Below are 19,335 nucleotides of genomic sequence, written 5' to 3' on the forward strand. Positions count from 1 at the left end.
AATTATATGAAAATAAAATAGATCTTTCATGCTATTTAATTTACAAAATATATAATATGCGGACATTTCAATCTAGTCATGCTTCTTTCTCAATAATCTCTGTACTTTTCGGAATACTCAATTTTAATTAGATTGAAATTATTTCGATGGGTACGGTTAAGTCAAAATTTGGAATTCTAGCCTACAACCACATGTCCATTTAAGGTCTAAACTAATTTTTTTGAGCAAAAGTTTTAGAGCATGCTAATCGAGTTTCAATATTTTATCAAGTTTCACCCCATAATTTAAACTTCAATAAAAACGATTGTCGATGAAAAATTACAAGTTCTGTGTAATGATTTAAAACAAATTTTTAAACAATAGAGATTTAATTTTAATATAAATAAGTGGGACAAAACAATCATATAAATATAACTTGACTTTTCCTTCATTTAGATTCGTTCATTTATTTTTTTCTATACGAATAGTTTCTTAGAAAGTTGATCCATTTATGTATTCGATTTTGCATTGTTTGCGTTACGTCGGGAGGTACATATTAATTATTTTGATCGCGTTGTTGTCAGAGCTTCGTTGAACATTAAGTTTTGTAACGATTAAAAACAAATAATTGTGGAGTGTATTTCACAACTTGGGATTTCATTTGTTTATAAAAATGTGATAATAAATTGATTAATACTTTCATAGTAGTTTAGTTTAGTATGCATTAGTAGACTTTCCAACTTTGATTAATTCTTTTCGCAATTTTCTCTGTAGTTTTTGGAATGTTCAATTGTTTATTCGATTGAATTTATTTCGATGGCTACGTTCGGACCAACTTTTTACATTTTTAAGTACTGCAGACAAGTTTGAGTCTAGTATTTAAAATAGAGTTTGTTTCAAGGAATTTTACAGAATTCAGTGTAGATAATTTCTCGACTAAGTTAGTCCTCCTAAAAAGCGCAGAGCATTTCCTCATCAAATTAACGTCAGGACAAAACAAAATTACTTTAATAATCGATATATTAATTAAATTGATTGTTAACTTCATTTGCTGTTACCGTTAATTAACATATTGTTCACAAAAACTGCGCATGATTTTCTTGAGTATATTATGATAGAATAAGACCCCTAGTTGATATAAATTAAATATAGACTTTTGCAGGATTAGGTAAAATTCTATTTTGTGTTAAATTTTGAAACAAATTTTCGAACAATAGAAACAGTTTTTACTTTAAAAATGTCAACAAAGGAAAATTTATATAAATAGTACTTTGATTTTCTTTTTTAAACAATATATTTCAGTTTTTCAAGCTCATTTTTGTTTCCCAGATCAGATTAATCATTTAATTTGGTATTCCTTCATTTCACCCTGGACAGGTTTGATCAATGTGTTAGAATTCTATTTGATAATTCCACGCATTTTTTTGGCAATTTTTTGGTTTAAAACCATATTTAATAGAATATTTTGGGGAACAAACTATTGACGTGTTGAAACTTTTAATTATAACTATACGAAAAAATAGATCTTTCATTCTATTTTACTTTACAAATCATATAATATGTAGACATTTCAATTTAGTCATGCTTCTTTCTCAATAATCTCTGTACTTTTCGGAATATTCAAATTTTAATCAGATTGGAATTATTTCGATAGGTACGGTTAAGTCAAAACTAAGATTTTGAGACTATAACAGCAAGTCCATTTAATGTCTAAATAATTTTCTTGAGCAAAATTTTTAGAGCATGCTAGTTGAGTTTAATTGTGTCGAATTTCACCCCATAACTTAAATTTTAACAAAAACAATTGTTGATGAAAAATTACAAGTTCTGTGTAATAATTTAAAACAAATATTTAGACAATAGAGAGTTAAGTTTGATATGAAAAAGTTGGAAAAAACAACTCATATAAATAGAACTTGTTTTTTCCTTAATTTATATTGGTTTAATGATTAATTCTATACGAACGATTTTGAAAGAAATTTTCTTATTGATACATCTTGTGCAATGTTTGTCCAGTTCGCTTGTTTAGGATGACAGTAGGCTATCTGGGCAGTTTATTAGTGAATTATAATCGCAAGATTGATTGCGTAGTCAAAAATTTGTTGAAAATGTAGTTCAATAATTATGAAAACAAATAATTGTGGAGTGTATTTGACAAGTTGGTATTTCACTTGATCATAAGAGTGTGATAATGAAAAAAGTCTTTCATGCTAATTTAGTTTAATTTGCATTCGAAGACTTTTCAACTTTTGTTAGTTCTTTTCGCAATTTTCTCTGTAGTTTTTGAAATATTCAATTGTTTGTTCGATTTCGATGGCTACGGTCAGACCAATTTTTTATATTTTTAAGTACTGCAGACAAGTTTGAGTCTAGTATTTAAAATAGAGTTTGTTTCAAGGAATTTTACAGAATTCAGTGTAGATAATTTCTCGACTAAGTTAGTACCCCTAAAAAGCGCAGAACATATTTCCATCAAATTCGCGTTAAGACAAAACAAAATCACTTTAAAACTCGATATATATTATTTAAATTGATTTTTGATTTCATTGTTGTTCCCGTGATAAGAATGTCATCTACGTACAATCCGATGTGAATACCATCTACGTCTATAAACCTAAGTCAAAGGTTACTGTTATGTAAACGGTAAACAAGTACAATTAAAAGACTACAAACTTTATTGAGAATTATTCAATGTTAGTTTTACTCTTTTGATTATTTCTCTGTACCCTTCGGAATACTCAATACATTTGAATTATCTTGATAGGTACGGCTCGAATCTTCCTACAAACTTCATAGAATAATTATCTGTACTATATGGATCAATCATTTATTCGTCATCTTCGAATGATCTTAATTTCTCGAACAATGCGGCTTCTTTCGGAATTTCTAAATAAATCAGTCACATGATAAAGTGCTAGTAACCCTAATGCGAGAAATAAATTTTGTGTAATTATTTTTTGTCTCATTTTTCTCATTAACAAAAATTTTCCAATACAAATTTGGAAATATATAGGAACATAGTATATCATACAATCTAATCAAATACCAAATAACATTATAAATCAATAAACAATGTCAGGATCAGGTGCTTCAGGAAACAAATTCCGTATGTCAGTATGTGTATCAATTTAGGAGATTTACAAATATTAATATTGGAATATAATTATTGAACTTGTGGAATCATGTATTTAACAAAGAAGTTAGAGGGACGGATTTTGATACACCTTATCATAATAAAACTCAACAATTGAAGACTATTATCTCACATTTCACCTAAGATACAACAGTTTGATAAGAAATCTATAAATTGGATCATATAAAATATTATCAAATAACTCATCTTTAATTCATCAAAAACTTTGAATCAAATTATTAAAAAGCGTCTAAAAATATCCCAATAATGATATTCAAAAACAAATTGAGTTAATAAATACTAACATTTTAATATAGTTAGCTTTACCAGTTGGTGCAATTATGAATTGTGCTGATAACTCAGGTGCAAGAAACTTATATGTCTTAGCAGTAAAAGGAGTTGGTGCAAGATTAAATAGATTACCAGCTGCATCAGCTGGTGATATGGTTATGGCAACAGTTAAAAAAGGTAAACCAGAATTAAGAAAAAAAGTTATGCCAGCTATTGTTATAAGACAATCAAAACCATGGAGAAGAAGAGATGGTGTTTATTTATATTTTGAAGATAATGCTGGTGTTATTGTTAATCCAAAAGGTGAAATGAAAGGTTCTGCTATTACTGGACCTGTTGCTAAAGAATGTGCTGATTTATGGCCTCGTATTGCTTCAAATTCAGGTGTTGTTGTTTAAATTAAATTAAATATTACATTATTATATTATTATAAATATAAGCCATTTTTAATTCAGTATAATAGAGGATACAAAGATTGTAGAGACTTTTGAAATGTCAACAATTGTAGATATTTTTTAAATGTTCATTAGATTATCTCTTTTATACAATTTTTTATAAAGGTTATGCATCATTAGTTACAATTACATCAATATCTCCAATTTTTTGATCTGGCTGATTACTCTTTAAAGTTGATACTTCATCAGCAGATAATTGTCTTGGAACATTGGGGTGTAAATTTTGAATACTACTTATGTTGGAATCGTGACCATTATTGTTAACTAAAGTCTGACTAGTATTTTCATTTGATGAAATATGTTCTTGTACTTGATTATTTTCATCTATTGTAGTGTTTGTTGAGTGATCATGATCTGTCATTGGATAAGGAGCTACAGATGGAGTTGCATCTTTAGTCTGGTAATTGGCTTGTGCAAAATATGCTGATCCAAAAGGTTGAGCAACTGGTGAACTGCTTAAATATTGTCCAGTTGGTTGTGGGGAAGTTGAAAAAATTTGTGGTTGTGGATGTTGTTGATGATGTGGTGGTAATGATGGAGTTATAGTATAAAATTGTTGTTGAACTGGATCATAAAATTGTTGTGGTTGAGGTTGTGGTTGTGGATAATATGCATTACTAGCTGGAATTGATGTTCCATAATTTTTGACTTGTCCATTACTTGCCATTGATTCAACTGGGATCAAATGAAATGGTGGTTGAGTTTGTTGTTGTTGTTGTTGCTGTTGTTGTTGTTGAGGATATGGCAGTTGCTGTTGTGATTGCTGATATTGTATTGCAGGCAGTTGACTTCTTGCTTGTCTTTGAGCTTGTGGGACATAAAAATTACTTGAATTTGTTGGATTTCTTTTTAATTCTTCATATGAATCTACTGGTGTTATCAATGTTCCATCACTATTTATCATATTTGCTAATCTTGGTGATTGATTATTCTTTTGTGAAAAAGTAGATGATAATCTTCTCGCATTGGCTATAGATGTTGCTTGTGATAATGGTCTATTATTTGCTGTGTTTTTAGTGTTTGTTCTTTGTAAATTTGAAGGAGTGTTTGAATCAACTGTTCTTAATGATCTTGTTGGTGAACGAACAGATGAACCTCTTGATATTTTACCAGCATCCGGATTATTTGGTAATGTTCTTGCTCTTGCTGATGGTGTAGGTAAACTTGTTAATTTTTTGATGTCATTGAACCAATCAATCATATTCAGGTATGTATTTGTTCTAAATACCCATTTATGAGTCTTGTGCATTAATGCATTTGCCAGTTTTGAAGTCAATATAAATTTATAAACTCCATCTGATTTACCATCATCTTTTGAATGATCACTAACTGTACAAGAATCTAATGGTAAAGACATTACTGGATGTGGATCTTTTTTCCTGTCATTGCTCTTAAATTCGTGAATATAACTACAAGTTAAAACATACCATGCACTTGAATAGTTCTTCAAAAATTTTGATCTTCTTTCTAAATAACCTTCACGTACAGCAACATTTAAATTTGAATTAAAGTTCTTTATAATTAAATCATGAGTATGTCTTTTTGGGATATCTAAATCAATAAAGGTCCCATTTTTAACTGATGAAGTAGTTTGATTGCCCACAGCACTAACACTTAAGTTGTTAGAAGGTAAATTTCTTTCAATAAATGCATTCCATTCAAAGTTTGATTCTTTTGATAAGAATCCTTCACTGATATTTGGTACTAAATAATTGTTAAAAGTTGAATTTTCTTCTCTAATTAAATTTAAAAACATTGACATATAATTTTGAATTTCAACAACAACTATACCTTCTAATTGTTTACCTGCATTTTGTAAATTCAGATATGCATCATAAAGATAATTTTCTTCAACCATTTGTTTCTTGATTTGTCTATCTAATCTAATTTTCACCAAATAAGGATCATATTTTCCATGATCAGCATCTGCATGATGCATCGAATGATTCGTATCTAATTTATTTGCCAATTCAATAGCTTGATTATATTGACTAATTAATAATTTTGTTTCATTTATTTCTTTACCTAAATTATTTTTAAAATCATTTTGTAAATTTTTAATTTCTTTTATTTTTACTAACAAGTCTTTTCTTAATTCTTCTAATTTTGGTATTATTATAACATTTATATCTTTTAATGTTTTTGATGCATTGGTGACATTTTGTTGATGATATTTAAATAAGACAGTGGGGATATCCTGTATTGATCCATTGCCCACAGGTAAAAATGATTTTGATATAGCTTCTAAATCCAAATGATTATTATTATTATTATGATTTGTTGTTGATGACGGAGTATGACCATTTGGCTGTGAATTATAGCCACGTGCAGCTGCCCCAACTGACAGTTGTAATCTATTTTGTTGACGTACTATTTCTTCTTGAACACTAACATATTCTTTGAAATAATTTAATAATTCTTTTATTATTGATCTCCAAGCTGAAAATCTATTAGCCATCACTTCCGTTGGATAATCATTTGTGTTTATAAAATTATAAGGTAGTGATACCGTTAATGGATTATGGGCATCGTAAGGCATTTTTGACTGTAGGTTATTTGGATTGTAATTTGAGATTTAGTTGTTCTTGCTGGTAATATAAGTATATGATAATTTTAAAAAAGAAAGGTTACAATGGAATTTATGGGTTACAATTATTTGTAAAATTATTATGATGTAATGGTTTTTTAATAAATAAAATGAATTTTGAATTGAATGTTAAGCGTTGAATGATATTCTTAACGAATTAAAAGATAGTATTATTCTTGGACTGTGAACTTGTTTTTTGATCTGTTTTTGAAAATCAATATTAAAAAAAAAAATAAAATGTCGAAAGCCTCTTTTATTATTTAATGCTGGATTTTTTATTAGTAGAGAGAGAGAGATAGTACAATATTAAATATTTTGTGTCTGTTGATCATAAAGAATTTACATTTACAGTTTTATTCAGTGAGTTTAAATCTAAGTTCTAATAATAATTGAATAGAACCAAATACCAAGACATTTTCAGATTAATTGAAAAGGGTCATACCAATTATAAATTAAGCTTTTTAATTATTAATAAATCGTTTTTAATAAACGGGGGGCTTGAGGTCTAATTATTTATGTGTTTCACAAACATGCGTTTACATGATTATCATATGATTTGACTTAGATTCAGTACTTGTGAGGTTTATCTTGCATCTTTCAAGTGAATCAATGCAAATGATAGACATAAGTAGTATTGTGAAGAAGAATCAAGTAGTGTATAATCACTTTCTTCAAGAGATTAGTATAAACGAACGAACTTGGAAATTAAACACAAAGTTCGTTGTGCTATGAGCAATACATGTCATTAATGATATAATTATTTTCATCATATTTTGCAGTTTAATGTATCAATAATTCAGTAAACTGTTCACAAAATACTAAAATTGATCTTCAATTTGAAATTAAAGTTATTTCATTTACTTTAGAATTTCTTTTAACTTCTATTATCTTTGATTCTACTCGTATGTTTTTACGCAAAGATTTACGAATTATTGGTCTAAAATTTGTGAAATGGCAGAATGTGATTATAGTTTAATGTGAGCTTAACTAAATAACTAGTAGTCTCTCATGACTTACTATATGTCAAAATCAGCAAAATGTATCTATGTGAGAAATTTAACAAAATTATACCAAGAATCAAATTAAAATTTTCAATCTCACAGCCTATAATTTTTATAATTCATTCTTACTTGATAGAGCTGACTTTCTGACAGAATTAGTTTCCTGATATGAACTTAACTATTACCAATAGTATCAGAATTGGGCAGATTACAAGAATGACAAATTGAAAAAAGAGATATGAAATAAATTATCACTGCTTGATTGATAACTAAAATTGATTTACAAGTCGGACCGAATCAATTAGAGATAGAATTAATGAGAGATTATTCAGTCTACAACTCAGGTCTAACAGACGTAAAATTATACAGACATGGGTAATTTTTCCGACTACAACCTGAAATTTGATTCCGGTTTGACATATTTTTGGCATAATTTTCGAAATTCCGCTCCTCAGATAGTTTAAGTAAACTTACATTTAAATTACATTATCGTTATGCGGCAAATACCTAGATAGGAATTCAATCACAATAGTTGACTTAAAACAATAAGATAAGATAAAACTTTTGAAAAATTTATTAAATATCCGATATCATCTTATGTGTATATAAAATCAAATGAATCAACCACTAAATATTCCAAAATGAGATACTTTTTGGCCAGTAAAAACTTGTAATCACATCCTCATTAAATGAACAAGATCTCAAATACACACAGTAAAGTTAGGGATGTTTTATGGGGTGCACCACCATCAGATCCAAAAGAAAGAAGATATTTATTCAAATTAGATGTATTTGTACTAACATATGTTTGTTTGTTGTATTTTTGTAATTTTTTAGATAGACAAGCATATTCATCATCATACTTGTCGGGAATGGCAGAAGATTTGAAAATGGTTAAAAATGATTTTAATGTTGGTAATACTATTTTTTATGTCGGGTTTGTCATATCTATGGTACCTCATAATTTAATGATGCTTAAAGTCAGGCCAAGATATTGGTTAACTTTTTGTGCTGGGACTTGGTCAATCTTAACATTAATTAATTTTAGATTAAATCATTTTTATCAACTTTGTATATTGAGGTTTTTTCAAGGTGTTTTTGAAAGTTGTATATTTGGTGGTGTTCATTTAATGTTGGGGTCATATTATCCAAATTCGAAAGATTTAGTGATTAGAACTTTTGTATTTACTGCTAGTGGATTAGTAGGTCAATTATTTTCGGGTGTGATTCAAGCTGCTGTTCATTCAAACTTAGATGGGTTACATGGATTAGCTGGTTGGAGATGGTTATACATTATGGATTTTGTTATTAGTTTCCCCATTGTCATATATGGATTTATTTTCTTTCCAGATTCACCTGATATTGCAAAACCGTTTTATTTTACAGAAGAAGAACATCAAATGGCTTTGAAAAATTTGAAAAAACCTAAGAATGATAAATTTGATAAACAATTATTAAAAAGAGTGTTTGGAAAATGGCATTGGTACCTTTTCAGTATGCTATGGATAACAGGTGCTTCAAATGAAGCATTTGCTGCTAATAGTATCTTAGGACTTTGGTTGAAATATAATAATTATTCAATTAGTGATAGAAATCATATCCCTATGGGTGTATTTGCAGTTGGTGTTGTAGCTACGGGTTTAGCTGCATACTATTTGAAATTAGTAGGTAATGGTAAAAATCATTGGCATATGAATCTTGCTGTTGCTTTAATAATGATTATATCACCAGTGTTACAATTATGTAAACCATACAATACGAGTTTTGTATTTGCAGCACAATTTTTAGGTGGAGTTTCTTATGCAGCACAAACCGTTTCATTCAGTTATGCAAATATAGTATGTTCAGATGATCTACAAGAACGAGCAATAGTTATAAGCTCCATGAATATGTTAGGAAATTCAATGAACGCATGGTGGTCTATAATATTTTTTGGTGCTGATACTGCTCCAAAATTTAAAAATGGATCTATTGCATTGTTGAGTACTGCTATTGCTACTATATTTGTTGTTTTAGCTATTGCCTATTTACAAAAGAGAGATGATGATAGAATTGCTGGACTTGTTGAACAAGTTGATATTGAAGATGTTATAGTTGGACTTGAAAAAGGTGTACAGAATATTGATACAAAGGAGAAATACTAATTAGGTCACTGTAAATGATATATAGAGTAATGATAGTGCATTTATTGAAATCATTGATGTAATTTTATCACTAACGAATATCACGTACTACTCAAAATTATGTTTCATCAAATTATACAAAAACAGAACTATAACTATACAGTAAGAGACTGTCAATTTGAACCCATTTTGCTGTATCTCACAGCCAAAATAACAAATACGATTGTTCACAGACCAAAAGCTCAACTCTTTCCACCCTTTCATGTAAAAAATTGAAATTTAGACATCGATGAATTAGATTTAGTACCTCTAATAGCGAAAAATTAGCCTCTCCCTACCCATCGAAATATTTCAATACTTATTCGTATGAGTATTTCAAAAAGTAGAGAGATTGCTTTTCAAAAGACTAAACTTAAATTAATTGAACAGAAACGAATGGTTCAACAAGTTTGAAACAATCCTCGAAAAGTTTTCATAAACCGTGAAAACTCTCACAGAATATGACTACAGTTAAAAACAATAATAAAACAAAATTATATCAAAGTATAGTTGGCTCATTGCTCTGGTTATCACGTAACAGAAGACCTGACTTGACATTCACAACCAACAAACTAGGAGCTTTCAAATGTTAACAGGGAGTAGATTGTCCATGACAGTGGTTGTTCATTTTCAGTCATTCATCAAAAGGATATATTAATAACATTGACTATAATAAACAACAAACTTTTACATTACCTAATAATAAAATTTTGCACTCTAACAGTATTAAATTTAGTAATGTTTAATAAAATAAATTTTCAGGAAAAAAAAATTTTTACGTTGATAGTATTCAAGTTAATATTTTTTAGAATTATAAAACTTAAAGTTTGAAAATAGCGAATCTTGTAATCCATATATAGGGGTATAAAATTAGTTTAAGGACAATAATTGAGGATCGATTGTTAACGAGTTTAAAATGGTAAATATTAAATATCACGATGAGGGATAAAAGACATTGAAGAATTAGAATCAGGGATTGATAAATAAGCAAGGAATGGTAAATAATTAAGGTTTAATATTAGATGAATTAATAGTATTTTAAGGGGGATAAGTCTATAAAAACTTTACATAAGTAATAGATAAAGTTTGTAGTATAATAATGAAGATTGGTTTGATTAATTGTAGAAGAATTAAGTAGTAATAAGAGTCATATAAATAACATTAATGGAGAGTATATTAATACGGAATGTTAAGATTGGAATTAGTGATAATGTATTTATATACAAATTTGCATATCCATTTAAAGTATTTAAAACTTACGCAACTTGACTTGTCTCTATTCCATTTCATAATTAATTAGTTTCCAGAATCTAACTCCAACTTAGGCATATTGAATTTCTCACAGTACACTTCAGTTTGATTACTTGGAAAATATTTTAAATCTTCACTGAAATCAACAGGTGCAATAATCTCAAAATTTTCAGGTATCATAAATTCATCATCATCTAATTTTTCAAGTTTTGACATTTCTTCTTGAATCAATGGTATAAACTTTTTTAATGAATCTTGGTTTCTCAAAGTTGATTGTGGACTTAGGTTAGACTTTGTAAATTTTGATTCTATTATTTTATTGATAGCTATTGATCTCTTATCGTAATAGCACTTATCTGAATTTAGTGATGGGTGATGCTTTTTGATTTCTATATCTATGATTTCTATAAATTTCCGTTTATTACCAACTTTATCTAATGCAACGAAAATAGTGTCATTATTTTGACCAGTCTTCAATTTTTTTGTGACATTTTCCTCCTCCGCTTCTTCATCATCGTCCATGTCTAAATCAATTTCATTCTTATTTATAGTCTTCTTTGGTAGTTGCTTCAGTTTCTCATCATGATTTATATTTGCTTCAAATTTAACATGTAAATGACCACTGAACCAATACCTTGGTTTCAAATGATGAATTAAAATTTCATTTAATGGGCTTCCCAACTCACCCTTGTCAATATCTTCTTCAAAAAATGGTTTTCTCTTTAGTAATGATTCTTTATTTCCAAATTTTTCAATTCCAATTGGCCAATCATGACTTAGTATAATATCTGATCCACGTCCGAGTAAATACATTTTTACAAAATTAATTAGTTTCTGATGATAAACACTTCTAATTGAACTTGAATCAAAAGGTAATTTCTCCATTGTACTTCCATCACTATTCAAAAACGTGTAATTATTAAAAATTCCACTCCATCCACTGATCAACAAACCTTTGTACCAAACACTTCCAAATTGTCCTAAATAATAAATATTAGGAGCAACCCAACCCCCATATTTAAGTTCTTGTAAATAACTAGATGATTCATGATTACCACCTATAAATATAGTCAACACTGGTGCTTTCTTATTTCCATTGTAGTATTGATGAAAATCTCCTAAACGTTGATACTTTTCAGGAACGTTTAATGCTTGAAAATCAGACTCATTCCTTAGTGCTTGGAAATCTCCGCATATTAGTAGTAAGTCTGTTGTTTTGGGTATCGATTTGTATATTTTATTTAATTCTCCGTGGCAACATCCTTCGATTGCAATTTTGAGTTTGTTCATTTACAAATTGTAAAATACAAAATCAAATATTTTTTTTTCGTGTTTCAAGTTTTGATCTATTTTGCAAATAGATTCTGTATTACAAATTCAAAGAAAACGCAAACTAGCAAATTTTCACTTTTTATCTATTATAATGTCATTCTATATATATAATGTAATACTAATATAGAGTTTCTGTAGTGTTTCTTTAAAATTTAAAAACATGTTCTTTTTCAAAACCTAATTCTTTTAAAGCACCAGATAATTCACCTTGATCAGATGGTGACAATTTATTACCACTGATAGCATTATATAAAGCAGGAGGACCACAGATGAAAACTTTAAAATCAGCATTTGGTTTTTCTAATTCTTTACTTAAGAAATCTTTTGTAATATAACCAACTTCACCATCCCACTTGGAATCATTTTTAGCATCATTTACAAAATAATGAACTTTAACTTGATCTTTATGTTTTGAAGCAATTTCGTCAATTTTATCTTTAATTAAAATATCATCTGGTGAAACATTACCATAAATTAAATTAACTTTTGTTTTATCTATTGGATTTGTTGTAATTTCATGTAATAATTGATATAATGGAGTAATACCAGTACCACCACCAATTAATGCAATTGATTTGAATTGATTTGGTTCCCATTTCCATTTAACAATTGGTCCTTTAAAAGATAATGTATCACCTTCTTTTAAATCATGAATATGAGTAGACATCTTACCTCCATCATATTTTTTAATAACAAAATCAATTGTACCTGTTTGTTTTGGATCTGAAACTGGTGTATATGGTCTTATAACATTGTTACCCTTTGGAGTTACAAATTTTGTCATTAACATTGAAGCTGTAATTAAACCACTTTCATCATCAGGATTTTTTAATTCAAATGATAAATGTTTGGTATTATGATTTAAAGATTCAGTAGTTTTTAATTTTAAATCAATCCATTCATCTCCACCAGTGAAAGTTTTACCAGTTTCATTACTAATAAATGATCTAGTTGCAGTTGAATATTGATAAGCAGCAAATGAAGCAGCAGCAACACCAACAATTGGTACAATATATTTTGGGGTGAAAACTCTTGATACTGACATTACAATTATATTTTGATCAATTGAATATGAATTTATATAAATTTAAATAACAATTAAGTTTGAATAGTTAAAACAAATTGAAAAATTGTTTAATATTCTAGAAAAGTTGACAAAAAAATAATTAAAGTAGAGCAAAATATAATTGGTTATAATATTAATATTAATTAACTATTAATAATCTTAGTAAATTATTTCTTAGAACCGATCTATCCCAGATTAGGTATACGATAATAGCCGTACGACTTAAGCCCGATTGATACAGCAATCAGGTTAATTAGGTCGAAGCAATTTATACACTATAATCAAAGCTAATTGACGTCAATGAAAATAGTTAATTGCTATAAAATAATGTAAAACTGTGGGACATAAAAATTCAATGTCGTTATATCTCGGAGTTGGCAAACTAATTCGCGACACTAAACCTGATTTTTTTATACTTTCCAGAACCCCTTAAGCTCTTTATACATAAATTGCTTTTATTTAATGATAACTATTATAATTCATAAAATCAAATTCAAATCAAAAAGTTTATATTTGTATAAAGTTTTTTTATCAATTTCATGTAAAATTTAATTCAAAATGCTTCGCAATAAAACTCAAAAAGAATTGATTCATTTATCACGTCAATTAATACAACCATTATTACCAAATTTTCATAAAGGTCAAGCTGGTAAAATATGTATAATTGGAGGTAATGAAGATTATACCGGTGCTCCATTTTTTTCAGGTCATTCTGCAGCATTAGTTGGAGCAGATTTAAGTCATATAATTTGTGAAAAACAAGCTGCACCTATAATTAAAACTTATTCACCTGATTTAATGGTTCATCCTTATTTGATAGATTTAGAAAATCCGATTTTAAAAATAGATGAAGAAGAATTAAATAGGTTGAAAAATTTATCAATTGAAGAAATTTTGGAGAATAATAATGGTGTTTTAAATAAAGTTATTGATGAATTGATATTACCGAAAATCCAAGGTTTACTTACTAAAATGGATATAATTGTCGTTGGACCTGGGTTTGGTAGAGATCCATTGATGTTAAAATCATTAGTTCGTATATTGGAGGAGATTAAAGTTTTGAATAAGCCAGTAATACTAGATGCAGATGCTTTATATTTATTATCAATACAACCAAAAATAGTGGCGGGCTACAAAAAAGCAATAATCACTCCAAATATTGTTGAATTTCAAAGAATTGCTAAAAAATTAGAAATTCCAATAGATATATCCAAACATTACTCACAGGATGTAATGATTGATCAAACTCAAGAAGTATCTCAAAAACTAGGTGACATTATAATTTTCAGAAAAGGTGAACATGATATAATTGGTAATTCAAAATCAATAGTTATAAATTCATACCCTGGATCAAATAAACGAGTTGGTGGTCAAGGTGATACTCTCACAGGAGCAATTGCTACTTTAACGAATTGGTCAAATAATTACTTGGATAAATTATGGGATAATAAAGTTGAGTTAGATGTAACTGATGCTCATTTATTAGCATGTTTTGCTGCCAGTTCTTTAGTTAGATCAGCAAGTGGTAAAGCATTTAAAAAGTATGGAAGATCTATGCAGACTTCAAATATCCATGAATTTTTACATGATGCTTTCTTAGAATTATTTGATGATAGTATATTTAGATTAAGTAATATATAGAATTGAATCAGATAATATTGCCCTTGTACATAGATAGAGATTAATCACGTGATGTAATTTACTCGGTTAAAAGATTTCGTGGGGAATATATTACTTAATCTAATTAGTAGGAGAAAAAAATTTATATTACGTTTTTAATCTTTATCATTAATCAGATCATTTACCACAACTTCGACAATATCAACCAGAAAATGGATGCAGCAAGTTGTGGACCATCAAGTGCATTACAAAACTTAAACAAACATGCTCAAAGAGATACATCATTACAACATCAAAGACTACATCCAAATGGACCACAACAACAAGGTTTACATCAATTTCGTCAAGGTAATCAAATAGATTCAAACTTACAAAATGATTTTAAACAATTTAATCAAAGCAATCAAGGTCATGATTTTGCGTCACTGTTTATGCAACAAATGAATAGACCCCAATTTAATCAACAGATTCGAAATAGTCCCGGTATACAACAAAATCAACAAGGTTGGGTTAATGATTTTTCAAATTTAAGTATTGAAAGGCAAAAAAGTCAACAAAATCAAAATCAACAACAACAGAATAATTGGCATCAACAGTTCATGCAACAAAGTGGACCACAACAACACCAACCAATACTAGATCAGCAACAACCACAACAAATTCATCATACTCAATCTCAATATCATCCTAATTATTCTATGGGGAATTTCCAAAACAGATTAACAATGAATGCTTTACCGCAATATAATCAACAATCAGAACATCAAGAAATTCACAAGTTACAAAACCAACATCAACAATTCGAAAATGAATTTGATTTATTAGAAAAAGAATTATCACAACAAGAAAATCAACAAGCAGATATAACAATAGATAATTCTACAGATTTAGATAAAGAGAAATTCGCACAAACCGCAAAATTGGTAGAAGATTCAATGAATCAATTAAATACTCAAGATTCAAACATGAATGCCAAATTTCAAAATTCAGATTTTTTAAAATTAATGAATTCCATAAGTAATAAAAAAGTTGAATTAGAAGGTGATAAATTGATCAACTCAGAAAATAAACAAGATATAAGAGAAGATGGAATACCTCAAACTACCTTGAATCAACAACAGCACTCAGGTACAGCTGAAGAAATTCAAGGTAATGAAAATGTTACGAATTCAAGGTTGAATCAAAATTTGAATAATATAGACTATCATCAACCAATACACAACAATCCATCGGTAGATTTAGACGACTGGTCATTCGACTCAATACCGAACCATCCACAACCACAACAACATCAACCACGTAAACATAGACAACAACCACAACAACCACAACAACAAAAATTACCAGATCCATTATCACACATAGCAGACGATGCATTAGAAGGAATATTAGATCCTCTCACAGCAGCAAGAATAATTAGTGGTGGACAAGTTACTCAAAAAGATTGGACTGATGTTGAAGGCCAAGATGATTGGTTAACATCTGATGAATTTCCTGGATTAAATTCAAGACCTCATGTACCTTGGAGAAAACATCAAGTTGTTTATAATGATGATAATGAGGAGTTTGGATTATGAATATCTAAATATTATACGTATTATTCCTAGATATGTATGTTATTGACTTTTTTTAAAAATTTGATTGTAGTATATACTCTTGATGAAGATGCTTAACTTTTTGGATCTGACATCATATATATGTTTGAGACAACTCAAATTACGAGAGTCAAATATCTAAAGAGCCAAATTACGAGATTCAAATCTTGAAAGTACCCAGATTATTTTTCAATATTTACTATTTATTTGAATTAATCATAATAATTTGAATTTTGTATGTAGAATATTACACAAATAACAATTTGTATATGTTCGTAATAGTTAATTATAAAAAAACATTATTATGACGTCAAATAAGTTATATACTCGTAATGAAAACTGAAGGAGTACTCGAGTATTTTCAAATCTAGACTTGTAGAAAATGACTATCGTAATGGCGATGAAAACAAGTCTGATATTTGAATTAAAAGACAATCCTTGTACAGGTTCAGAATATATACCACTATGAATTACAGTCACTATTACGATCCAGATATGAAAAAAGGTCTGATAAAATTTCTCCATTGATCCAGATTTCTGAATGAACAAAGGGTGCAAGAAATTGTAATCGCGTGCAGCAAATTTTGGCTAGTAAAATTGCTTTGCTCATCGTATTGTAAAATTGGTACAAATTTGGACCGACAACTGAAGCGAGATCAAAACGAGAGTAAAGCTACCAACTGATGCAAAATTGTTCTGTTCCCCTCCTTTCGTTGTACTTACCGACTAATTTATGGGTGCAATTACAAAATGATTTGCATAGATGATCAAAAAACTAGAACAGCAAGCTCATTTCAATGGCCAACATTTGCATTTACATTTTAACTAACTATTTCAAAAAACTCTATACCCCCCAATTGATATTTAAGAATAGTCATCTAAAATATTTGATGAAAAGCTCCTCCCTAATTTCATAAATGAAAAATAATTTTGTTGGGTATAAATAGAAAAAAAAAGAAAAACTTGTTGAACAAAACTTTAAACTCCCTTGAAGATCTTTTTGAAAACATTCACGAGTTCAGCTCGTTATGAAAGGGTTTCAATAGTAGAATGTTACCTATAATTTCCTCAGAGCTAACGTATTACATCATAAAACATGTACAAAATCTCAATATTATTATATTACTATATCGTTTCTTTTATCATCTTTTGTATATAAATTGACATTTTGTGTAAATTTAAAAAAAGATTTCGGAAAAACTTTTTTAATTTCTTTTTTTATTGTTCTTATTGTTAATATACTGATTATGTAATATATTATGTAACCCCGTACATTTCATTACAACAGTAATTAAAAATATAATAATTAACATTTCTAATAATAATAAAAAGAAAAGATTCTAATAATATAATTATTATTGATTATAGCAAAATAAAAATATATTTATTTAATATCATAACTGTAACCTAGATAAACTATCACAAACTTAGATTGTTTATTTATTTAAAAGTTTTAAAAATTTTTATGATATCATCATCAATTTTAAAGAATCATATATATATTAATAAATCTTCAATTGCAAAAAATAAATTTAAAATTATTCAATTGAAATCAATTACTTATAATAACAACACATATCATACATATTCAAATTATAAACAATTACAATTACAACATATAAAATACAAGATGACAGCTTCAACACCATATAAAATTGAAAATCCATTCAAAGTAGCCATTATTGGTTCAGGAAATTGGGGTACAGCAGTTGCAAAATTAGTTGCTGAGAATTGTGCAGAAAAACCAGAAATTTTCCAAAAAGAAGTTCCAATGTGGGTATATGAAGAAGAAATTACAAATGACAAAGGTGAAAAAAGAAAATTAACAGAAATAATAAATCAGGATCATGAAAATGTAAAATATTTACCTGGTATAGAATTACCTTCAAATCTAGTAGCTAACCCAGATATTGTTGATACTGTCAAAGATGCAGATTTATTAGTCTTCAACATTCCACATCAATTTTTACCAAGAATAAATAAACAATTGAAAGGTAATGTAAAACCAACAGCCAGAGCTATATCATGTTTAAAAGGTTTAGAAGTTGATTCAGAAGGTTGTAAATTATTATCAACATCAGTTACTGATGATTTAGGTATATATTGTGGTGTTTTATCAGGTGCCAATATCGCTACTGAAGTTGCAAAAGGTAATTGGTCAGAAACTTCAGTTGCTTATACTGTACCACAAGATTTCAGAGGTGAAGGTAAAGATATTGATGAATATGTATTAAAACAAGTCTTCCATAGACCTTATTTCCACGTCAGAGTTATACAAGATGTCGTTGGTGCTTCTATCGCAGGTGCTTTAAAAAATGTTGTTGCATGTGCCGTAGGATTTGTTGTTGGTGCAGGATGGGGTGATAATGCAAAAGCAGCTATAATGAGAATAGGTATAAAAGAAATTATTCATTTTTCATCATATTGGGAGAAATTTGGAATAAAAGGTTTATCACCACCAGATCCATCTACTTTTACAGAAGAAAGTGCAGGAGTAGCAGATTTAATAACAACTTGTTCAGGTGGTAGAAATGTAAAAGTTGCTAAATATATGGTTGAAAATAAAGTAGATGCATGGGAAGCTGAAAAAACCGTATTAAATGGTCAATCATCACAAGGAATAATAACTTCAAAAGAAGTTCATGAATTATTGGAATCATTCAAATTACAAGATGAATTTCCTTTGTTTGAAGCTACTTATAAGATTATTTATGAAAATGGTAATGTTGATGATTTACCTTCATTATTAGAAAGTGATGATTAGATAAATAAAGAAATATATTAGTATTTAGAAATTTGGTATTTAATAATTTAATTTTACGATTTGATTTTTTTTTAGTAAACATATAATTGTACTCTTTAG

The 19,335-nt window shown here is 28.4% G+C and overlaps 8 protein-coding genes across 8 annotated transcripts; 5 read left to right on the top strand and 3 right to left on the bottom strand. All coding sequences in view use genetic code 12, as the record gives it.

Moving 5' to 3' along the window:
• Window positions 1-3,051: 3,051 nt before the first annotated feature.
• On the top strand, window positions 3,052-3,801 carry RPL23A (60S ribosomal protein uL14; the record flags this gene model as incomplete). The annotated part of the gene is made up of 2 exons (XM_051765871.1): window positions 3,052-3,093; window positions 3,430-3,801. 2 exons carry the CDS (start codon window positions 3,052-3,054, stop codon window positions 3,799-3,801), a joined length of 414 nt encoding a protein of 137 aa, XP_051622500.1.
• Window positions 3,802-3,964: 163 nt separating this feature from the next.
• On the bottom strand, window positions 3,965-6,397 carry SLM2 (phosphatidylinositol 4,5-bisphosphate-binding protein; the record flags this gene model as incomplete). Its single annotated transcript, XM_051765882.1, has 1 exon — window positions 3,965-6,397. The coding sequence occupies one exon, from the start codon at window positions 6,395-6,397 to the stop codon at window positions 3,965-3,967; it is 2,433 nt and encodes an 810-aa protein (XP_051622501.1).
• Window positions 6,398-8,135: 1,738 nt separating this feature from the next.
• Window positions 8,136-9,590, top strand: KGF54_000512 (uncharacterized protein; the record flags this gene model as incomplete). Its single annotated transcript, XM_051765891.1, has 1 exon — window positions 8,136-9,590. One exon carries the CDS (start codon window positions 8,136-8,138, stop codon window positions 9,588-9,590), a length of 1,455 nt encoding a protein of 484 aa, XP_051622502.1.
• A 1,314-nt stretch (window positions 9,591-10,904) lies between these two features.
• Window positions 10,905-12,149, bottom strand: DBR1 (RNA lariat debranching enzyme; the record flags this gene model as incomplete). The annotated part of the gene is made up of 1 exon (XM_051765897.1): window positions 10,905-12,149. The coding sequence occupies one exon, from the start codon at window positions 12,147-12,149 to the stop codon at window positions 10,905-10,907; it is 1,245 nt and encodes a 414-aa protein (XP_051622503.1).
• Window positions 12,150-12,336: 187 nt separating this feature from the next.
• MCR1 (cytochrome-b5 reductase) lies at window positions 12,337-13,236 on the bottom strand (the record flags this gene model as incomplete). The annotated part of the gene is made up of 1 exon (XM_051765904.1): window positions 12,337-13,236. One exon carries the CDS (start codon window positions 13,234-13,236, stop codon window positions 12,337-12,339), a length of 900 nt encoding a protein of 299 aa, XP_051622504.1.
• Window positions 13,237-13,815: 579 nt separating this feature from the next.
• Window positions 13,816-14,898, top strand: KGF54_000515 (NADHX dehydratase; the record flags this gene model as incomplete). The annotated part of the gene is made up of 1 exon (XM_051765915.1): window positions 13,816-14,898. One exon carries the CDS (start codon window positions 13,816-13,818, stop codon window positions 14,896-14,898), a length of 1,083 nt encoding a protein of 360 aa, XP_051622505.1.
• A 191-nt stretch (window positions 14,899-15,089) lies between these two features.
• On the top strand, window positions 15,090-16,454 carry KGF54_000516 (uncharacterized protein; the record flags this gene model as incomplete). The annotated part of the gene is made up of 1 exon (XM_051765926.1): window positions 15,090-16,454. One exon carries the CDS (start codon window positions 15,090-15,092, stop codon window positions 16,452-16,454), a length of 1,365 nt encoding a protein of 454 aa, XP_051622506.1.
• A 1,648-nt stretch (window positions 16,455-18,102) lies between these two features.
• GPD2 (Gpd2p) lies at window positions 18,103-19,236 on the top strand (the record flags this gene model as incomplete). The annotated part of the gene is made up of 1 exon (XM_051765937.1): window positions 18,103-19,236. The coding sequence occupies one exon, from the start codon at window positions 18,103-18,105 to the stop codon at window positions 19,234-19,236; it is 1,134 nt and encodes a 377-aa protein (XP_051622507.1).
• Window positions 19,237-19,335: the final 99 nt, after the last annotated feature.

Source organism: Candida jiufengensis (genome assembly GCF_024610255.1).
Source record: "Candida jiufengensis strain CBS 10846 chromosome Unknown scaffold8, whole genome shotgun sequence".
Lineage (NCBI taxonomy): Eukaryota > Fungi > Ascomycota > Pichiomycetes > Serinales > Debaryomycetaceae > Lodderomyces > Lodderomyces jiufengensis.